At 41.2% G+C, this 21,465-nt stretch overlaps 1 protein-coding gene across 1 annotated transcript in view; it reads right to left on the bottom strand.

Annotated features, from left to right (window-relative positions):
- Positions 1-21,465, bottom strand: part of lrba (LPS-responsive vesicle trafficking, beach and anchor containing) — a 182,417-nt gene that overhangs the window by 27,025 nt on the left and 133,927 nt on the right. The window contains exons 42-46 of the mRNA XM_070827863.1: positions 21,342-21,457; positions 21,006-21,118; positions 15,237-15,377; positions 13,801-13,920; positions 10,729-10,881 (exon numbers count right to left, since the gene is read on the bottom strand). Of these exons, the coding sequence (XP_070683964.1) occupies positions 10,729-10,881; positions 13,801-13,920; positions 15,237-15,377; positions 21,006-21,118; positions 21,342-21,457 (643 nt within the window). The remainder of the gene's footprint in view (positions 1-10,728; positions 10,882-13,800; positions 13,921-15,236; positions 15,378-21,005; positions 21,119-21,341; positions 21,458-21,465) is intronic.

Raw genomic sequence — 21,465 nt, 5'->3', positions numbered from 1 at the left:
AGACAATAGCGTACTAATGCATTTTGAATTGCATTTGTGAGCTTTGATAAAATCAAAAAATCATCATCTTATATTTAGCCAACAGCATTTGAGGAATTTACACTACTTGGAGATACAGAGATCCGGCATGTACTGATAAACCATTAACAATGTGCCAGGTGAGCAGGTGTGGAAACGTCTCCTTCTGTAGTGCCACAATGTGGAAACAGTGAGGCAGAAGGTTTGGGCATATAGCAGATTCCTGAGGTGGGATCTGGTGCCACTTCAAGAGAACCAGGCAGGATTATTGATGGGCCAATTAGCAGCCACTGTGTGTGTCATCCCCATCCACAGGGGACTCTCTGATAATTAATGAATAATTTAGCATGCCTTTATGTAAATCCTGATAGGGGGTAGAAGTCACTGGAATCCCACATTTCTATTGTTGTGGATTTGACAAAGTACACCTTTGATGCATTGGGGGGTCCCCTTTGTTGTGTGCTGTGACTTGTTTCCAATGGCAACAATAATTTGGAATATTCTCCTATGTCTCCGAGGATGTAATCATTTACCTTAATCAGTTTTTGTCCTTCAAAGCACCCAAGTGCTCAAATGGATACAGCGAATTTCTCTTCTTGAATGCCAGTTTGCTGGGCTATGATGTGAAATCAATGAAAATGTATAATGACCAGCATGCCTTGTCTGTGTGTTAAGTCTCAGATTACTTTAATTCTTCCCTTTCTGAAACATCTGTAGCTGGAGTAAAACCTTAAAGCCTAAAAAACTCACAAAAACAATCAAAGAATGACAGCTTGACTCTGCGTCTGTCAATGTATTGCTCTTTAGAGGGAGATATATAGTCTAGACTTAGGACTTAAAGACATGAGACACCAAGTGATTGCAATTAAGCAGCTGGTGGACATTAAACCAGGATTACTCAGGAGTCCTGAGGAGTAAAACTGAGAACGTCTGATCTCGACTAAATGGCTGGTCCACACAGCCTCATCTTCAAACACTTTTTTTTGGACTTTTGGATTTCTTTTAGTGGTTATTCTCCTTTGTTCAAAAGTAAAAGTGTCTCTCCATGCTACAGGTCTGTGGTAGTTACACTGGGCCTATCAGTGACATTTCTGTGCCTCGCTGTGGTTTGCGGTTAGCTTTATGGTCTGGATTGAGCTGGATTTCACTTCAGCTTTAACGAGGTGACACTGAATGCTCTCCTCCTTCCCTTATTGGCCCTAAAAAACCCTTTTAAGGACTTATAGAGAGCTGTCTGTGAGAATGTTAAAATGTCACTTAACAAATCAAAACACTTATTTGCATGCCAACAGTGATGCGAGTGCACGTGCATGTGCCCAAGCGTGTGTCACTGATGTTGTGGGTGTGTAATCGAATGCACATGTTATATACAGAGTGTTGTCAGCGGCCGACTGTTTTCTTTTGTATCGATTACGGATGAATAAAGCAAACACTTGTCAGGTCTGTATATACTAAAACGACTGTTTCCGAACAGGCTGATCAAAACATCCTGAAAACCGCATTCAGTATGTGTGACAGTGAAACATCAAGTTTTTTCACATGAAACAAAAATATGCTGCTAAACCGCAGAATCAGTAGTTAAATCAAGATTTATTTAGTTACATTGAATTCTTATTGTTCCTTTTAATAACTCAAATTAAAAACCCATCAAATTTGTTTTTTTCTAAGTACACCAAACATCAATATTCTAAGCAGAGGCCAGTCTGCTGATCTTACTTAAATACAAGTTTATTATCTCTCATTTCAAGTCTCTTTTCTTGCTCCAAGTTCAACAGCCCCCTTTAATTTTCCCTTCTACTTAATCTCTCACTCTTGGTACTACTCCCCCTTTTCCTCCAGCTCTTTCTTTCAGTCATCTGATCCTTTGGATCAACTCCTCTGGAGTTGCCTTGCCCTGAGGTTGACAAGCACTCTGATTAAAGGGCTTATTAGCTCGCTGTAAATGAGAAGCCGATTGTCATTTTCAAGCCAGCAGAGGAAGCCTGTTGCTAGCCGGGGTAGAGGGGGGCCCCCAACATGGAAGACGAAAGAAAAAAAAAAAGCAATGGGTGACGTAAGGAATGAGAGCCTTGGAGCAGCCGCATAGCTAACAAACCATTTCCTTTATTCTCATATTCAGACACGCCGAGAGAACCCCAGATGGGTTGTGTGTGTTACCTCAGTTCCCCCCTCCTTCCTGCTCTACTAATTAGACAGGTCACAACTGTGAGAGTTCTGGCTATGGGTCAACGGAGGCACTCGCTGGCAAGTGGAACCTGACACTCTAACCCCAACTCTCTCCCACTTACTCCACGCATCTCCCCCATTATCCCTCAGCCACTGGAAAAGCAAGAATATCATGTTGGGGTGAAAAGAAGCAGAATGAGCAGTGATTGGGAAAGTATCTCCCCTAAACAAACATGTCATGGTGGATTTGATCTTAGTCAGACAAACGGCACAGTGTAGACTGCAAAAGTGCACTAAGTGGTCCAATTTACAGCACAGACAAAGGAGTAAACAATACTGATTGAGAAGTAAATGGATGAAGCAAATGGTGCTGACTCAAACTAAAGCAATACTGCTGTGGTTGCTGTCTTCTCTTCTAGGTTTTTAGGTAATGCTATAATATGATGCAGCATAATGAACAATGATAATCTGCAAAGGTGGAAAAACAAAAAAGCTAACAAGCTGATTAAACAAAGGGCCACTGAGGAAGGCCAAGTGTGCTGAATGAGAGAATATTTGGATAGCTGTTGAGAGGAGCATTGTCGTCTCAGATGATTATAGAGTTTGGCTGGAGGACTGGACGGTCTCTTCTCCGGTGTGGAGGTGTGGAGGCCTCTCAACTCACCACGGAGATGATTAGGATGAATGACTCAGCTGATCAACTTGAGAGTAGTTAGCTTTCAAGGAGAGGTTATTAGGGTGTTGGGTTATGTGGAGCTGCAGCTCGTTAGTGTGTGCTTCTGTGTGTGTGTGTGTGTGTGTGTGTGTGTGTTTGGAATAAAAGGACGTATGGTAAATGCATCCTAAAGAAAAAGGTGCACCCATTTGATGGCTGCAGGTTTGTAAATGTAAGAATTTCTTACATTACAGTAAAGTGAATGTTTCTGGGATTTTGGACTGATCATTAAGAAAGAAGACATGACATCACAGTGTACTCTTGGATATAAGACAAGTAAAAACACCTCAACGGATTATTAAATGATAAAAATAATCAGTGGTTGAAACCTCATAATTTCTCAAAATCTAATACTATGTGAATTTAATTACAATTATGGATTCAAGTTTATACACAACTAAATGCTGGTCTTAATTAGTTAAATAAACTCTTGTAGGGCAGGGCAGTTATGATGAGACCATATTATCTTATTATTGTACAAATGTATATTGTCCAAATTAATATTCTAAACAAACTGCAGTTAAAAGCAAACTAAACTATAAATTGTTTTAAGAATAAAGTATGAAGAGCTTGTTCTCATGTAAGACACAGTAGAACTTATTAATAGATATTGAAAATATTTGTCCCTCATATACAGAGTGAGAGATCTAGAGAGATTATCTTCTTGCAGTTACATACATTTGATAGAGGGTTGTACATGTTTCTGTGTCTGTTTGTAAAAATGTATTTTAAACAATTGTTACTGTTCATACTTGTCCTTTATTCCTTTGAATAAAGCAAAGCTAACAACACAGGAGTTTGAGAGGCAAAGCGAGACAAAGTCCTGGAGAGAAGGTGCGTGAAGTGCTGCAGAAAAAAGCAGACTAGTAGACTTTGGCAGAAGTAAAATGAGGGTGTGGAGGAGTGCAGGAAAAGGGAGAAGGACAACATTAGTGAGTGAGTATGTCAGCAGCAGTAGATCATCCCATTTCTCAGGCTCTCATCGGCCTCCTCCATTACGTCATTGAAGAGGAGGACGAAGAAAAGGGGGAGGAGAAGGACAGGGAAGAGAGGGAGGCAGAGGAGAAGGGGGACAGCTCGTAAAATACTGAGCACACAGTAAACATGTCTGCCCTTATGCATGACAATACCCCTACAGTGAGCGCTGTCTGACATTAGCCAGATAGCCCCCCTCTACCCCACATGCTAGTTCCCATCCAACAAGAAGGCTTTCACTGGAGACACCGGGGGAATAGATTAGCGCTAGGCTAACATGGTAAACTGTGTTCTGTTACACAAGGCCATACAGGCCTAAACGACGTTAAGATTTTCACTCACTCAGTCATTCACAAGTGCATAAGTATATCTTAGTGGTTAGTGACTGGTCCTTGCAGTGGTTTACCTCAGCTCACACATAAATTCCCGTGGGGTTCTTGTGAGGATAAGATGTGGAGGCTTGTGGGAACGGCATTATGTGTGTCCCAGTGGCTGTCTGATCAGAGGGCGGTGCGGATGAGAGGTGAATGTAAACAGACATGATCTTTGACTTTGTGTAGCTGGTGGTCTGAGCTGAGGAGTTATCATGTCTTACTGTGTCTCTTGTGGGAAAAAAAAAGTAGGATGCTCTTTCACTTTCTGTACTCAACTCTCCCTCAGATTTCATACACACACTGGACAATTCTGCAAAACGACACACAATGTTTTAAAATGTTTCGAGCGTTGGCCACAATACTCCTCAATTTATCTTCACAGATGGCAGAAATAGCCCCAAAACAGCCCCTTCACCTTGATCATAAACTGGTGCGATAATGGACTTGTCTGCCATGATGACATAGTTTTTGTAAGTGTGAAGGGCTGTCAGCACATAAAACTGACAAACTTCAGAGAAGGACTTTCAAAGACACTGATAGTGTGAGTATATGAGGTTTGGGGGGGGGGTGGTAAAGGTGACTTGGCTCATGTTAATATGACATCTGTCTGTTAGAGCTGAGCAGCCATGTAGATGTTTACCTCTCCAGGCAAGATTACTGTGGGGTGACCACATTAACAGCTGTAAGGGTCAAGTGTGAGGCTCTATGAAACAGACTGCCATCATAGTTCAAAGTGAAAATTAGCACACTGAAATCACAGAGAAGTTTCAAGCTGCATTAGGAAAATTCTGACCACTTGGAAGCAGAAAAGAACAAACACATAGGTACATCACAGAAAATAACAAAAAGCCATGATAGATAAAAAATGGTCCCCCAACAACATGGGCCTCAACATGCATTTCCTTGTTTGGCTATCTGGCAAATCTAAGTACAATATTAATCTGCTATTTATACCACTTTGGTCTACCAACTCCTGAGAAATGTAGCTTACCTGGGCCTGCTGGCCTCTTTTGACTAGCCCACTATTTACTTCAAATCACCACAATTTCTTGCTGAGCATTTTGAATATAGCTGTTTGTCTTACTGTGTTTGCTAGAAATGGCTGCCTACACTTCCATGATTTTACATTTAAGGGGAGAGCATGGTTTGACTACTGATAGGATGCAAAAAATATACTGACGCACAATAATGAGCAGTAAGTCCCTGAGAGCAGCTTCTACTGATAAAGGTGGGTTTTGATTCTCATCAGAATTGGTGGGGAGATCTGTTTCACATTACAGGGAGTATTTCGAGTCATTGTTTATTCAGTGAGTCATTTGATTCAATGCTGATAAAATGTCACCACTGAAAATATAATCTAATAGAAATCTGTGTTTCAGAATTACATCTGATAAACGATTGCATTACAAACCGTGCATGAGTCATGCAGTGGATCAGGGAGAGCGCCATCTTGTAAAATGCTCACTTTGGTCAGCTTAAATGGTTTTGCAGTTCAAATATAAAGGAGTTCTGAATTTGTCACAAAGGTTACTGACTGTTAGGGTAAACATTTGTACATCCTCTGACTATATGCTAAAGGATCCGTTTTAATTTTGCCGATAGACAAATAGCAAAGAATGGGAACAATTGCAATGACATCCCACTCATGGAAAACACCATGCCTGTATCAAGCTCTGATCACGGGTGTTTGAAGCACACCAAGAGCCTTCAATCACGTAATAACGGCAAAGCCTCCAAGGGCTTTACACACAGTAAGCAGTCTCCCGAAGCAGCTCAAGGAGTAATTTCTATAAACAATATTCTGAATAACATGATGGTAAGAAGGATTACTTGTAAAGAATCAAACAAATTACTTTAGCAGAGATGTGTTCCATACTTACAGTGAGGGTTTAGCACATGTGGTGGTGGCCTGTGATCAACCATCTCTGTATCAACTTCTGACCCATCACTCAATTGGCTTTGCCCACTCAACAAGAGGAAAGTCTCTCACTTGTTCTACGGGCAGTTTAGCTGATGTCTCTGTCACTACTTTGAGTGAGCAGATTTTTTATGAGGGGAAAAAGGCTGAAAGTAATGTGCTGCCCGTCTCTCCCATGTGTGTGGTTTGCAGGTCTGTCAGCAGCGCTATGAGAGCACAGATGACTGAAAGGAACCAAGCATGTGAACTATGGAGCCGCAAATGGGCCCTGTGGAGTTCAGATGGGTCTGATGGTGATTGCACTCCACCTTTCATTGAAAATAAAAGTCAGTCTTTGTGAAAATAAAGAAACTATCTTGACAGTGCACTCCCATATTGATTATCCAATGATCCAAAGGCATATATGTTTATTAATATGCTATTTTTGGTGTTATTTCAAATAAATGACAATGTTATACATGTTGAAGATTTGCTTTCTTGTTTTTATTAGACTATTAGACTAATAACCAACACAGTGCAGTGAAGTTTTGACAGTGTCACTTTGGAGATTCTGCCTGCCGCTTTATACTCAGTCTACCATCAGACTATACACAGTAGGACATGCCTACAATATCAGACTGTGGTTTAGACTGCACCATATCAGTAGCTCTAAGGAAGCCTGGACACATGACAGCACAGGTAAACACTGATATGCACACAACTACACACAAAAAAATAAACTTACACGAGCATATGCACACGATCACCTGCTATCGAACTAATGGTTAGCAGACCTGAGAAGTGAGATGTGGTCATATATAGTGGAATGTCAGAGAGGCTGACAGTGCCCAGAGACATGTAGTTATCTGGTGGAGGAGGGATCAAGTTCTTAACCTCGTCTTCGACCTCCTGGTAAAAACAACAAGCAGCTCCTGATCTCTGTGGCATGCCGCCTCAAGACCCCAGTATCTCGCATGTATGTATGTGTGGCTGTGTGATGTGCCAAGAAAAAAGGGAGTGTGCCTTTACAAGTATACTGTAGGCACTTCAGTATAGTGAAGGTGCATGCTTGACTTAAGGCGCTGAGGTGCTTTGTCTCCAGTAAGTCTGGCTAAAATCCAACCATTCCTCAACACATCAAGCCCACAGTTTTCAGTTGGAGCCTTCGAGCCGGGCAGAACGATTGTACAGTGGTTAGCACTGTTGCCTCCGGGTACTTCGGCTCCCTCCCACAGTCCAACGACATGCAGGTTAGGTTAATTGGTGACTCTAAATTGCCCGTAGGTGTGAATGTGAGCGCGAATGGTTGTCTGTCTCTATGTGTCGACCCTGTGATTGACTGGCGACCAGACCAGGGTGCACCCCACCTCTCGCCCAATGTCAGCTCGGATTGTCTCCAGCTCCCTCTGACCCTTACGGATAAGGATAAGCCTTTGAGCTTCACTCTTGTGTAAGCCAGAGGTTAAACAACAATCTGTGTAGGCACACACTTGTAGTTAATCTGTTGCCATGCAACATACTTTTTTCCCTAAACATTAGTGATGAACTATGACACTTCCAACATCAGAGCAATATAAACCAGGCTGCAGTTTGATTTAATGTTTATATTTTCTGCTGGATTTTTTTATTTTTATTACCAATCATGCAACTTTCACTCATAGCAACAAAAACAAGCTGCCGTTTTGCACAGCAGCACAATCCTTTACTGTGAGAGGCTTTTAATGGCCTTTCCAGATTGGGCCCTAATTAGCTGTTAATCATCTAGGGCTCATAACCAGAGTGGAGACAGCAGGCGCGTGTGTATTTGTAAGCGTGTGTGCATTTGCGTGTGTTTACGTGTTCTCTCCTGCTGTCTATCCTTGTGTTGTGAGGCCATTAGCAGCAGACAAGCTAAAGAGAGCCAAACAGCCCATTAACTCTTTCACTCTTCCTCTCTCGTCTCCACCATGCTCATCTCTCTCCCAACAGTACCACAGTTGCCAGCTGACACCCTCTAATGCCAGCTATCTGTCATGACCAGAGACCTGTCCACCCACACATACCCTCCCTCTACCTCGTCTTCGGCCCTTTCTTCCCTTTATTCTTCCTGTCCACCCTCCTGTACTCTGTCTTTCCGATTCTGTCCATATGTGTTTTGCGGTACTGTAAGAATGGGTCTATCAAAATGGTGAATTTATTTAAGATAAAATGAAACATAATCCAAATGTCTTTCATTACAAATTAACACTACACAAGAAAGCATATGAATGTCTAACCACAATTGACTTGTGACAATTACATCTTGCAGGAAAGGATCAATCTGATCTGACAGTAATTGTACAATCTACAACCTGAGATTTATGGATTAGCTAAGTTATGAAGCAGATATTCACAGTTCCCCTATGAAACCTCAGAAAGCTCCTTTTTTTTTTTACTGAGCTTGTTATGTTTCCTGTGCACCTACACCTGCCTGCTGGGCTCGGCTGCACACTCGATCAATATCTCAATTTGCAGACAGTACAGAAAGAAACCGCAGACTGAAATCTTATCAGCCTGAAAGCAGTAACTAGCAGGTAGCAGCGAATGAGTGTAAACCATTTGGATAAGTCCAAATTGCCTCTGCAGTACTAAATTGGGCACAAAGGAAAGGACCAGAGGAAATTGAGGGAGCAGAGGTAGATCAGACTGGCGCACTTTAACTCGCAGTGAAAAGCTGCTTTGTGCTTACAGGAGCACATAGCACATTAACGCACAGATAAAAACAAGTTGCTTCAATCTTACTGATTTTTAGTGCATGCAATATTATCCAAATTGCAAGTATTGTAAAGGTCAGTATGTTCCGCTTCTGTATATAAAACAAGATTTATTTAGAAGAGAAAATTATACTTAATGCAAAGTAAGATGGTAAAGAAACGGTGAAACGTAGCAAATACTACAATAAGAACACTATTTCTAATTAGTCGAATACTTTAGTCTATTGAATGGCAGAATATTGTGAAAATATTCCGAGATCTGACAGCAATATGTTTAGATCATTTATTTTGGCATTCAATTTACAATGATGTAAAAAAAAAAAAAAATTTAAATCCAGCTAATTCTCATATTTTAGAATGTGCCTCCAATATTTTTTTAAATGACTTACTTAAACAATTGCCCAACTAATTGTTTAATTAGTTTCACTACATGACAGTAGTTGTCATGTCTCCAAGTATCTTTTCCAGATGATGATAGAAAATTAATCAGGTAAATTCATTTCTCAATTCTCAATTCTCTGACTGAGTACAACACTGCAGAACAGCATGCCGCCGCCACCACGACAAGCTTTCCCCGATACATCCACCTTGGCCTAGACCATGCTGACAGCCAAAGAGAGAGAAGTGTGTGATTAATGATAGGGGCCTGGTCATATCAGCAGGCTGGTTAACAGACCCCACCACACGACTACACAGGTCACAGAGCACACCCAGCCTCATCAGCACCCATTACCACTGCGGGCACACATCACACAGGAAGCTACATCTGTTTCTATCTCCAAAAATTTTACTGAAAGTGAATGTGGCCTATGAAAGAATTCCTAATTAAACATAACGAGACATTTAAAAGCTACAAAACAGACATAATTGTGTTATAATCTATGATTTGATTTTATATTTGCCGTTTAGTTTCTTATCTAGTTTTACCATATATATCTGGAAAAGTAATGTTCATTTATCAGGACAGCGTGGCCTTTGAGTATCAGTAAAACTCTATTTAGTGAAGTTTTTAAAGTTTTCAAGGACTAAAAGTGCCAATGACAAGCTACTCGAGCAACAAACAACAAAAACAGTAAATCTATCTGGTTCTTTTTGACCTTTTATAGCAAAACAAGGTAATCTGATCTAAAGAGTTACCTTAGTTTTCCAGCCTAATATACGTGTGTGTGTGTGTGTGTGTGTGTGTGTGTGTGTGTGTGTGTGTGTGTGTGTGCATGGAAGAGGAGAGAACATTTACAATGAAAATATGACAGCAGGTCTGACAACATCCGACATGCATATACACAGAATATTTCTGCTGTGGGCTGAGCGGGCAGCAAGGGGAGATCAGACACAGGATACTGCATCATGTGTCTGCACACAAACGCAGCTGCAATCACACACACACACACACACACACGCGAGCATGCACCAGATGTGTGTGGACAGCGCGAGAGCAGAAAGAGAGATGGTGAGGTGGATAGGGATAGGAGGTGAGGTGATGTTGGATCACTTTGACAACACGGCAATCTGAGAGCAGGGGCATGTCGGAGGAGCGGGAGGCTCAGGTAACAGGAAGAACTGTGAGACGATCAGGAAATAACACTGTCTCTTTGAATTAGCATTTCCAGCTAGAATAGGAGGGGCAGAAACCTCTGGCAAGAACTCAGTTGGTCTGGGTTATGTGACATATGAGGCAAGGACAGAAATGTGTGTAGAAAGCACAAATAAAAGAAAATGTCCGCTTTGATTATAACAATAATTTAATGCTTTATATTGACATCTGTAAAGTGAGGATAAGAATTTAATTATTGCTCAAGGACTTGTCAGCAGAGATACTCATACACTTCAACTTCTGTCAATGTCTCTTACCAGGCGATTGATGCGTACAAACTCCTCTGGACTCTTGGCCCAGGGTGGCAGCTCCACATCAGAGACCACAGTGCCCTCTTCCATCACTCCCAGGTTGTAACTGTTGGCATTGACAAACATCTCGGGCAGGTAGTAGAACTCTGGGATCAGCTCCTGCATGGGTACAGCAGAGAGACACATTTAAACTTACACACTGCATAATTACATGATCAAAAGTGATTATACCCACATTTTTTTTAAACCGTGTTTAAACAGTGCAGCGGTTCAGAGATCACCAAAAGGCGAAATGGAGAAATCATCAACCAGCCCTTGTAAAGGGGTCATATTTGAAGAGGTGTGGATGGTACATCTAAATAAGAGTAGCTGAACAAGAACAAGACCAAAAAAAGAACAAGAGAGGGGGTAAGCCTGTATAAATCCAGTTCAGAAATGATTCTGAAATTGCTTTGTGTGTCAGTTTTTTTCTAAATTGCACAATTATTCATGGGAATTACATTTCTGACTGTGTGTCTGCTGACTGCATTTGTGCTTTGGCCACTATAGAAGATGTCAAGTGTGCGCTCAGCTGTGGTTTTTCACTATTCACATGTACTTGTTTGCTTTGTCTGTATCTAAGCAGCAAACATTTTTTTCTACTTTCCTCCCACCTCCACAACAACAGAAAAAAAACAGTAAGCCAAGGACTTTCCTAACTATGATGATTTTATTTGGCTGTCCTAAACAACACAAAGTATTTTCAAATTAGCGTATAGTGAAGAGAAATTTAGTTATGACAGCAGATGTAATCCCATATGTTTTGTTATTCGTCATTGCTAACAAAGCAGAACTTACCACAATGAGTGTAAACATTAAGACTGAGCTTGAGCTTAAAAACAGAAATAAATCCATACTGCCCTCCAGGTCTAAACTGTAATGCTATTGTTGTGTCTCACTGATTATGAAACACAAGGATGGACCAGGATGTCTCAATTCTTGGCTGCCTCATGTAAATAGCAAAAAGAGTATGAAAAGTGTGAAACATATTGTGTTGTAAACTGTTAACGTTAAAACCAATAGTGTACAGACATAGATTTGTCCATTTTAGCATAGTAATATTCCGTCTAAACTCTTTTACATAGCTGTATTTCATGGTATGAATAATCAAACATTATACTTTCAAAATATAGTCTGACTACCTGACAGCATTTGTTTTGGGAATGTGATGCTAGCCTTGCTGTCTTTGAACAAAACTCGTGTAAAGACAAGTGCTGACTGGTCCTCTTGAGAAGAATAGAAAGATACAAACATGTTGACAGTCTGACATCAGAGATGAACAGGCCACCGCTAACAACAAGCTGACATGCCCTCGTCTGTCAGGCGCGCAGCAATGGTGACAGCGTGGCAGCATGCAAATACATTCTTTTTTAAACAGTGTTGTCTGCAACATGATATCTAAAAAAATACAAACAAACATATTCGAATAATAACATGACCCTTTTTCAGATTAGCTGCACAATACAACCACCTCTCACTAATGGGGTGAAAACATCCAATCAAATGAGCAAGCAAACACACAGGTTTAAAACAACACAGCACTTCCTCACTTCTGAAATCTCTTCCCTCCACAAAACCTGACCTAAAACTAAAGGTTAACCTCTTAACGAGGCCTCCCGCTCACCCAGGTTCACTGGCTGCAGCCTGCTGTAAATTTGAGCTGGAGGTGGCAGGATGCACGCGCGCACACACACACACACACACACACACACACGCACTCACCAACAAAACCTTGAGGGCTTTGCTCCTCGACACTCAAGCCTGCCTTGCATGAACCATTATGTGCAGTGGCCCCTTTGCTCCGGCCTGGTCAGAGGCCAGCCCCTCTGATCCCCAATCCTGTCCTGTCATGGGTCACTGGAGGGGGCTCTGGCCTCTGGGCTCCTCTGCTACACTTCCACTGTTGCTACTTCTAACCCCTCTGCTCTCCTCTCTCCCCCTCTGATGCCTTTGGGCTTAGGCTAGGGGTCAGAGGATTGGGGACTGGAGGTCACGCTAGCGTCATCCAGGCTAGAGACACATTGAATCTGGGTGTTGTAACCTATTATCACCCCTTCTTTACCAGTGAGGTATGAAAACACTGAGGCTTTTTGCCCTCTGGCAGGGACAGAGGCTTGCTATCAATGGCTCCAATGCAAAAGCTAAATGGTGTACTTAGCATACTAAATTGATACATCTCGTCCCTAATTCCTCTTTTGCCTAGAACATGAATATGTGCGTCCAAGTGGATAAAGTCGATGAACTTTCATTCAAAATATGCTGAAAATTCAAACTGAACAAGGAAACAATGTGATGCGGTCCAGATTTCCCCTTTATTTTGATCTGAAGTTGAGCTCTCACAGTTTGATACACACTGACAGGTCTAGACTGAGAGAGCAAACCAGGGCTCTTGTTGGGCTTTCGCAATCAAGCATTGGCCAGCTACTTAGTAACACAATCCATATGTTTTATCAGCATGATGTGAGGGGGGTGGTAAACGCAATCAAGCGTCAAAACCCCCAACACCACCACTGTTCCCCCATCCAGTGACCCAGTGCCAGGAGACCAAGCAAAACCCAGCTTTGACATAGAATGTCTGACTGTAGTCGTAAATGTTTTAGGAGAGCAGTTAAAGTGTGCACTGGGGGTTCGAAGGCCCTCAGTATGAGAATGACCTGCGCTGTTGCAGGGCAGATCCAACAGTCAGCAGAGTCTGGGGGCCCAATGGGCAAGGATTCAAGTCCAGGTTATAGCTGGCTGAATCTGAGACAGACGGCTGGGACAGATGAGGATTAGTCCAACGCTTTGATCAGAAGACCAGGAAGCTTTCATTGCATAGGGACAATGATTGGTAGTGACTGGACATTACTCTTTTGAAACCTTTTCTTCTCTGTGAGGATGCTGGATGGGGATTTATTCTTCTGTGGTGTTCAGTCCTTTATCTCTTCTAACTTCTAACCTCCTTACAAGTCGACCGTATTAAAAGGAAAGAAGGTAAAAAAAAATTTTAACTTTCACTTTGTGTGTGTGTGTGTAAGGGTACATCATTGTGTACAGTACCTTAACATCAGATGTATCTCTCTGGCAGTTCCTCCAGGCTCGAGACACTGAGGAGAAGGTGCGGTCAGCATGGTCAAACTTCCCTCCTTGGAAGTTGAGAAAAAACGTGGTGAAGGGTTCCTGTTAAGTAGAAAGAAAAAGGTATAAAACTGAGCTCAGGATTCTGCTGCTGTAATTGTCAACATCTATTGTGATTGCTAGAAAAGAGTCTTCTTTGGTGTAATAAAAATTAGCAATAAAAGTCTGTGTGCCTTGCAGTTCAATAGAGCACTAAGTCAACAGATTTGAACCAAAATCTACTCTTTTTACACACCCTCTAACAAACTGCAATCCAAAAATGAACAAATGGAATAACAATAATCCCAGTGAGCTACTAAAGCCAATACACTAGTGCTACTGATGCATTTCTAATCATGTATAATCTTGTTAGGACAGATCAATAGCTGTCTCACTGACGCAATAGCCCCCAAGTGACATGGACACAATATGTTGGGCCACAGCTACAAGCTAATACTGTAGATAGCTAATTAAGTTCAGCCTGAAATTACGTAAGAATGATTTGTTTAAAAAGTGAGTTTAACCACATTATTTCTCATCATCCCGTTAAAACAACAGACCAGGATTAAGTACACTGTAAAATCTCATAAATAAACACAAAACACGCAGAAAAATAGTACACATTTAACACAAAACAGTTTCCAGTTACTCTCTGATGCGTAGTTTGATATTTAAGTCAGGGCTTCTGGTAAAGTGGCTTTAAAATAAGCCCGCTAATGATGTGCAGGGATCAATGAGGTAACTCTACTGGGAGTCACTGAGACAGTGAGCTACTGGGACAATAACAGGAGAAAACTGCATGTTGAAGAAACTTAGTAACCTCCTTCTCCCTTGAGTGCAGTATGGAAAGATTGATGGCATCCACTCAACAAAGACACCGAAACAGAGCACTCCAGTTTATATTGCATGTACTCTTAGAAAAACAAATCACATCACATATTACTTGGTATTTCTCAGAAATTTTAAGAATTTGCATAAGGTGATGTTTTTTTATTGCACTGTTTTCTTTTGTTATTCTATTATATAGAGAAAAAAAACATGCCATATAATGAATTATGTGCAACAATAAATGACGAACAATATGTATAGAGTGCAATATTTAGCATGCATTTACTGTGAGTGTGATACAAATTAATGTATTTCTTGGAAATACATGCCTGATTAAGAATGAATGAGTGACATGATACTGCAAAAGGAGACCCAGAATATAACTCTAAAATTACATTAAAACTTGTTTGAAAAATAACTTGGATATGAATATCGGATTTTCATATGAATACATATGCATTTTTGATGCCGATAATTTTATCATTTTTTTAATTATTGAAATTATATATGTTATCATGAACGTATATGGATCTTGTAAACATTGCACTTACGAGTCGCAGTAGCCACATCTGGGTGAAGCTGGAAGTGGAATAGTGGGTACCATAGTGGAACTTCGGCACCTGATCATCCTCCCAGGACTCATATCGGTCGGAAAAGAATGCCGCCCTCTTAGGGTTCAGAGCACCAATGGGCTGTGACGATAAAACATAAAACATATTTTGAGACATGCAAATAACCTGCAAATTCCTTTAATTACTGCTCGACATTAAAACAGAGATAAAGACAAGAAATGACAAAAATATATAGCAAAAGGGAAAGCAGGGAGGCATTACAGAATTTCACTGTGAATACATTCGGCAGAAATCTTTGCAGCATAACAGTTGCAAGGCAAATGAAGCTGGTAACCTTTGTGCAATCTCAAATGAATATTAGATGATGTTTCCCTTCAGACAGAGATCAATCCTCTCCCACAGAGTGCTTTTTAGAGGCTGTGAAACAGAGCCCCTGCAGCTGTAGTCTGTCAGAGAAAACTAATGTGCTCCAATGAAAGAGGGCCTACTAGGAATATCAATGGCAGGGCTGTGGGCTCCTTTAATTTCTACTTTTATTAATCTGTAACTAATATACTGGTCACCAGCCCTATTTGTAGTCTAGAAAAATGGTTAACTTGCATTAATTTTCCATCGCTCTACAAAACCAATAACCCTATCCTGCTCAGCTATTATTTAAATACTCATTTATAGAAATCACTTTCAGGCTGGTTCAATTTTTATTAGTCTTCTGCTGGCTGTGCCTCATTCCCTCTAACCCCCCTTCATCTCTTTCCCTCTCTCTCTCTCACACACACACACACACACACACACACACATGCAAGCAAGCACACAGATAGAGCAGCAGATCAATGGTAATGGAATGATGGCCTTTAGAGGATGAGGGGCTTGTAGGGCGTGGATCAATTGGATCTCTTTCATATCATAGGGTGCCTGTCACAGCAAGGCTCATCCAGGGCCAGGCACTGATATTGATCTGTGCTATGGCTACTGTTTTGTGTGGGTGTAATGGGGCATGCTTGTGTACATGTATTTGTGTGTAGTGGGAGTAACAGACGCTGGATTTGTGCAGAATTGTTTTGCACATTTTGTGATTTTGTAAATAGTGCTCCTGAGTGTGTGCGGATTTACACGGCGAAACGCCTCGTGCCACCGCACTGTGTAGCTCTGTGTTGACAGTGATACACTGTGGGCTTCCTCAGGGCCACTGGGGGTGGGTGAGTACACAGAGTGAATTATACATCAAGCCCATTGGTCTGATTTATAGCCCTAATAACAGTCGTCTCATTAAAAAAAGAAAAGGGAGAGGAGGCAAATAAAATAAAAAAAAAGACTGAAAGTGCCACAGTGACAGAGAGAGAGGGAGAATTGTGTGTGAGTGCATGTGGGGGCTGTTGGTTTGCGCGAGCTCGACATTGTTTACTGCTGTAAATTACTGTGGGGCTAGCGCTCTCAGCTTACAGTAGCAACAACAGAGCGGCGGTGACGGCGCCGTATATCAGAGCAGAGCGCCCGGCAGTGTGCTGATGGAACGCCTGCTGCCTCTCCACCACAGATTGGCCTAATAAGTCGTGGCATAGAATAGCGCTCTGATGAGGACTCAGATAAATGAACCAATCTCATAGTTTTAATTAGACTGCAGAACAAAGATGCTGGCGCTTTCAGGAGGTAAACATCTGAGAATTAATCTTGGATTAGTTCTAATCAGTTCTTCATCAACAGTGGAGAGGGTGTTACAGCGCCATTAAAAGAATCGCAAAAAATAATTACTAACAAGCAACAAAAACTAAAGGGCAGGTATCTCAAAACAAATCGACACATTTAAACACCATTTATGATCAGAGTCTTGTCTAAAACTGCCATGTTATTGTGACGTTCAAAGACCTACTCCATGTTGAGACAAGAGATAAGAGAAGTCAACAGAGTGTGTGTCACAAGAACATTAGATACATAATTCAACATAATGGGGATTCCTCATTGTGCTCCCTGTATGCCAGCCTACCTGAGATGTCCTCCATAGTGAATTTGTTCAATAAGTAAACCACAATTTAACCATAAATATGCTGAAAATTAAAATAATTAAAATAAATAATAAGAATTATTATTATTATTATATAATACATCTCCTCACTCTGAATGTACATGTTATATATTATTATTAGTAGTAGTGGTATTATTTGTATCATTATTATCATTATTATTACTTTTGTGTTTGAAGTTTATTCTTATTCTTTTGGAGCTGTGTGTAACAAAAAGCAATTTCCCCCTGGGGATTATTAAAGGAATTCTGATTCTGATTCTGAAAATGTGTACTCACATCCACAGGAAAAAACACCTTAAGGAACAACAAGCATCTCTCTGAGAACTATTACAAGAGCATTATCCAGTGCTACTTCACTTTTAAAACAATAATGGGTCACCGGTGATGAAGTGTAATGGCTTACCGACGATTTGAGCATCACTTGGGCTTTGAGTCGTAAATCAAAAGAGCCTTCTGAAAGGAGTGTTTATGTATAATGTCCTATTTAAACAGTGAAAATGGTGTGGGGAGCCTGGGGGATAAACATATGGGGCGCGTATGGTGAAATCAATACACCATTAGCTGATGTGGCTGTGAGCAGTAGGTTATAGCACAAAGGTACAGGGAACGCTCAATAAATCCTCACTATTTCTGTTGCTATGTAAATGTAGACGGCCTAATCTTTGGTTTGGGGGTTAACAAATCCTTTAATTGTTTGGTGTGCTTCATTAAAAGCAGTATAACAACACGGATGGCCATGCTCTTGCCTCCAGTGGAACTGTATGATGCACTGACCAATTCTAATTACCCTACAGCTATCTATATGTAGGACAAGTGCATTTTTGTGGGCAAATGTGTGACAGTGTGCAGAACTGGGGTGTACGAGAGGGTAGAGGAATAAAAAAAACAAAAAAAAAAAACAAGAGAGTTACAACACTTGCAGTCAGTTCTAGTGTGTGCTTATCGTGACTACAATGTTATCTCGGGGGTCGGCGTTTGATGTCAGGTTGAGGTTAGAGTTTATGATAAGAAAGTCCCTGGGGTCAGAATGGCTCTGGCAGCAGGGAACATAAATTCTGTGTGGCCTCTGTTGTGCTGGGGATGATGACAGTGTGTGACACACACACACGTTCATGGCAATTTGGCTTTTCAATGTCACTGGAGGCTTCTCAGATGACCTGTTTCTACAAGAGACAGCCACCAACGTGACATAAGGGGGGGATAAGAGAGATGTGGATGGTGAGAAAGAGAGACAAAGTGAGATGCAAGCGGAAGGAGAAAGAAAACTGAAAATGTGGGGAGGAAACAAAGCAGGAGGTGGTGAGTGATGCAGACAAAGATATACAGCAAAAAGACTAACTGTGAAGGTCAGAAAACATTAGAATGCAAAGAAAAGAAACACAGAGCACAAATGATTGTGGGAGCAGAATTGGGGGGTGGGGGTTGATTTGGGGGAGCTGTGCAGTGCTGCTTGCCCTTTTCTAGACACTGCAGTCTGCCACGGTCCAGTGGTCATACACTGATATCACACGCATGTCAACAACATGAATAAAACAGATGTAATAAAAATTGGCCCCGCTCACTCCCCTCCTTGCCTCTTCGCTGCTATTCTGCTCTGAGGAGAAAAGAAGCCCAAAGACGGCAAATGATGTTGTTCTTATCTTACACTCTCTCCTCCTCTTTCTTTTGCTCTCAGATTGTCTTTCTGTTTCTCCTCCATTCACCTAACTCCCCCTTCAATTCATGTGGTCCCCCGGGCTGCGAGGCTCGGCTGAGCACAGAGGCTGAGCTGTCCAAACTCCAAGGTAGTGTGCAAAGGAAAAGAGCAGGGAGAAGCTGAAGGAGGGCTGTGTGTTTGTGTGAGTGTGCGTGTGTGTTTGTAGTAGTACAACTGTCACATTTCAGTCTACTGGGCAACATGAAGCAAGATAAACAGAGAAATTATGCAGCTTCATAGAGTGGGGAAAGGTACACTGGGAGGGATAAAAACAGAGGATAGAGACACAAAGGAGCAGATCGGAAGTGAAAGCAGACCTGGGGAGAACCTAAGGGACAAGGTGTTAACTGTTGGGGTGTTTAAATCTGTATGACAGGGCGGTGTGAAAGAATGGAAGTGTGAGTGGACGGCTCACGTGTTTGTACTAAATGTAAGGGGCTACTGTATTGCATTGGATTTTTTTCCTAACCTTTCTTTTTTTGTAACACCAAACAACTTGACAAACAACAAGTCAAGATTCATTATTTCAATGGAACGTCACTGGTATCAGTGGATTTGCTTGACGTTTAAATTCTCACCATTGAGTAACTGCAAACTCCTGCAATCTTTGACTTTTGAGGTAACAAACAAAACCGTGAAGTCCAAAACAGAGTTAGTGGTCATATAATCTCTGTTGCACCATCCAATTTTATGTAAACTTGTTCAGCTGAATGAGACGTAGCACCATCAGAGCTTTACTTCTTGTATCCATTTGTGTGTGCCACTGCAAAACCCTAGTAGTTCCTAAATAACAAAGCATCCAGCACCACCTAGCATAGCATAACAAGAGAAATATTAACAAAGGTCTACATTGTCATACTGGTGATGGTACAACATTGGTGCCACATTGCTACATTTTTGCCAAAATGCAGACCAACAACATTAGGCAACACATTATACTTTGTATTATGAACATCATTATGCTACTGTTTCTGACATTTGTCAAGACAAAGGATACAATCATTTCTGCACTGATAAAATATTGAGTTATAAAATTTTGTTTCATAGTATCATAAACCAGTATGCAGCATTTTGTCAATAAACCTTAAAACTCACAGATGTATTATACAAATCAGTCTCTGCATTTTGAATGCTTTGCCATTTTACGTTTGAACGTGGCCTATCTGTAATAACTTCCATTCTGTCTGTGAGTACCCCCACCTCCCCCTCACCCTGCATGAACATGGGATGCTCCCCAGGACCTGGACAAATACCTAAAACTGTAACTTTGAAATGCATTTCCTCCTCCAATGTATCCCCTGTCCATTAACGCATGCCTTTTTGTTTCCATGGCTGATTTATTCAGTCATTTTGGTTCCAGCAGCTAGACAGTCGCTCAATCATCTCACTCTAAAACTAATCCTCTGTCCTCCCACGTCTGGACAAAATGCGCAACTGATGTTCAGTCTGACAAGGGGAGCTGGAAAAGCCAAGGATTATGTTTTTCTAGCTTCTTATTTTTGTGTGTGTGGAAGAGACAGGGAGTTAATGCAAGTAAATAATTGAATGTCTACTTACAACATGGGGGAGAATCTTTTAGCAGTTTCAGTGGTGCGAGTGTGTATTTATGTGCCAGGGAGCATCTCAGGGCAGGTTTCATTGTTTAAAGTCTAATGATTTGATGCCTAGAGCTACCAGGGAGTATTACTTCACTTCCTGGGGTGTTGTGGAAGGTCAAACTTGAAAGAATTCAATAATATACTTTGAATTATGGACTTAAAATGACAACTAATCCAGAAAATGGAGTCACAAAGAAAGAGGATGAGCAGGTTGAATCTGCTTTGACTATAGCAAGTTAGGGCTGTCTCAACTAATGTTAACAACAACAAGAACCAAATAGCTTAATTGAATGAGAAAGGAGCAACACCTGTGTAATGGGTCATATACATACATATACTGTATACCCCATGGCTTTCACCTTGCTCTTTTGGTGTCTAAAAAAAAAAAAAGAAAAAGTAAAAGAGGACAAGAGGAACCACCTTGAGTGTCTTACCTTGGACAAATCTCTGAAGTTGCTGGGCAGAGTGAGGTCAAGTTCCTCTGAGTCGTAGTTGGTGATAACCCAGGGGAAGACTGGGTACTGGTTTAGGTCATTGAAGGTCCGACCTGATGGAAGGAAAGAGAGCAAAAAAAGAGAAATTAACAAAGATTATACAAATCATGGCATCAAGAACTAATGGGACATGGTTAAAATTATTTCTGAAACTTTGTGTTGATATATATTCAGTGTATTGATAAGATATTCCTTTATTAGTCCCATGATGGGGAAATTTACAAGCTTGTGCCACAAGCTGAAATAACATCACTAGGTGTTGGATGGTTATCTCACCAGAAATTGTGTTGAGAAAGATGAGGTACTCAAAGTTGGATATCTCGCGGCGTTGCCAGCGCTGGGTCATGTTGGATGCCTTGAATAGCTGCTTTGGTGTGGCCAGAGAGATACGTCTGCACAG

The sequence above is a fragment of the Pempheris klunzingeri genome, chromosome 3, assembly GCF_042242105.1.
Source record: "Pempheris klunzingeri isolate RE-2024b chromosome 3, fPemKlu1.hap1, whole genome shotgun sequence".
Classification (NCBI taxonomy): domain Eukaryota; kingdom Metazoa; phylum Chordata; class Actinopteri; order Acropomatiformes; family Pempheridae; genus Pempheris; species Pempheris klunzingeri.
The sequence above is the reverse complement of the archived record's forward strand: the minus strand, read 5'-3'. Positions and strand labels throughout refer to the sequence as shown.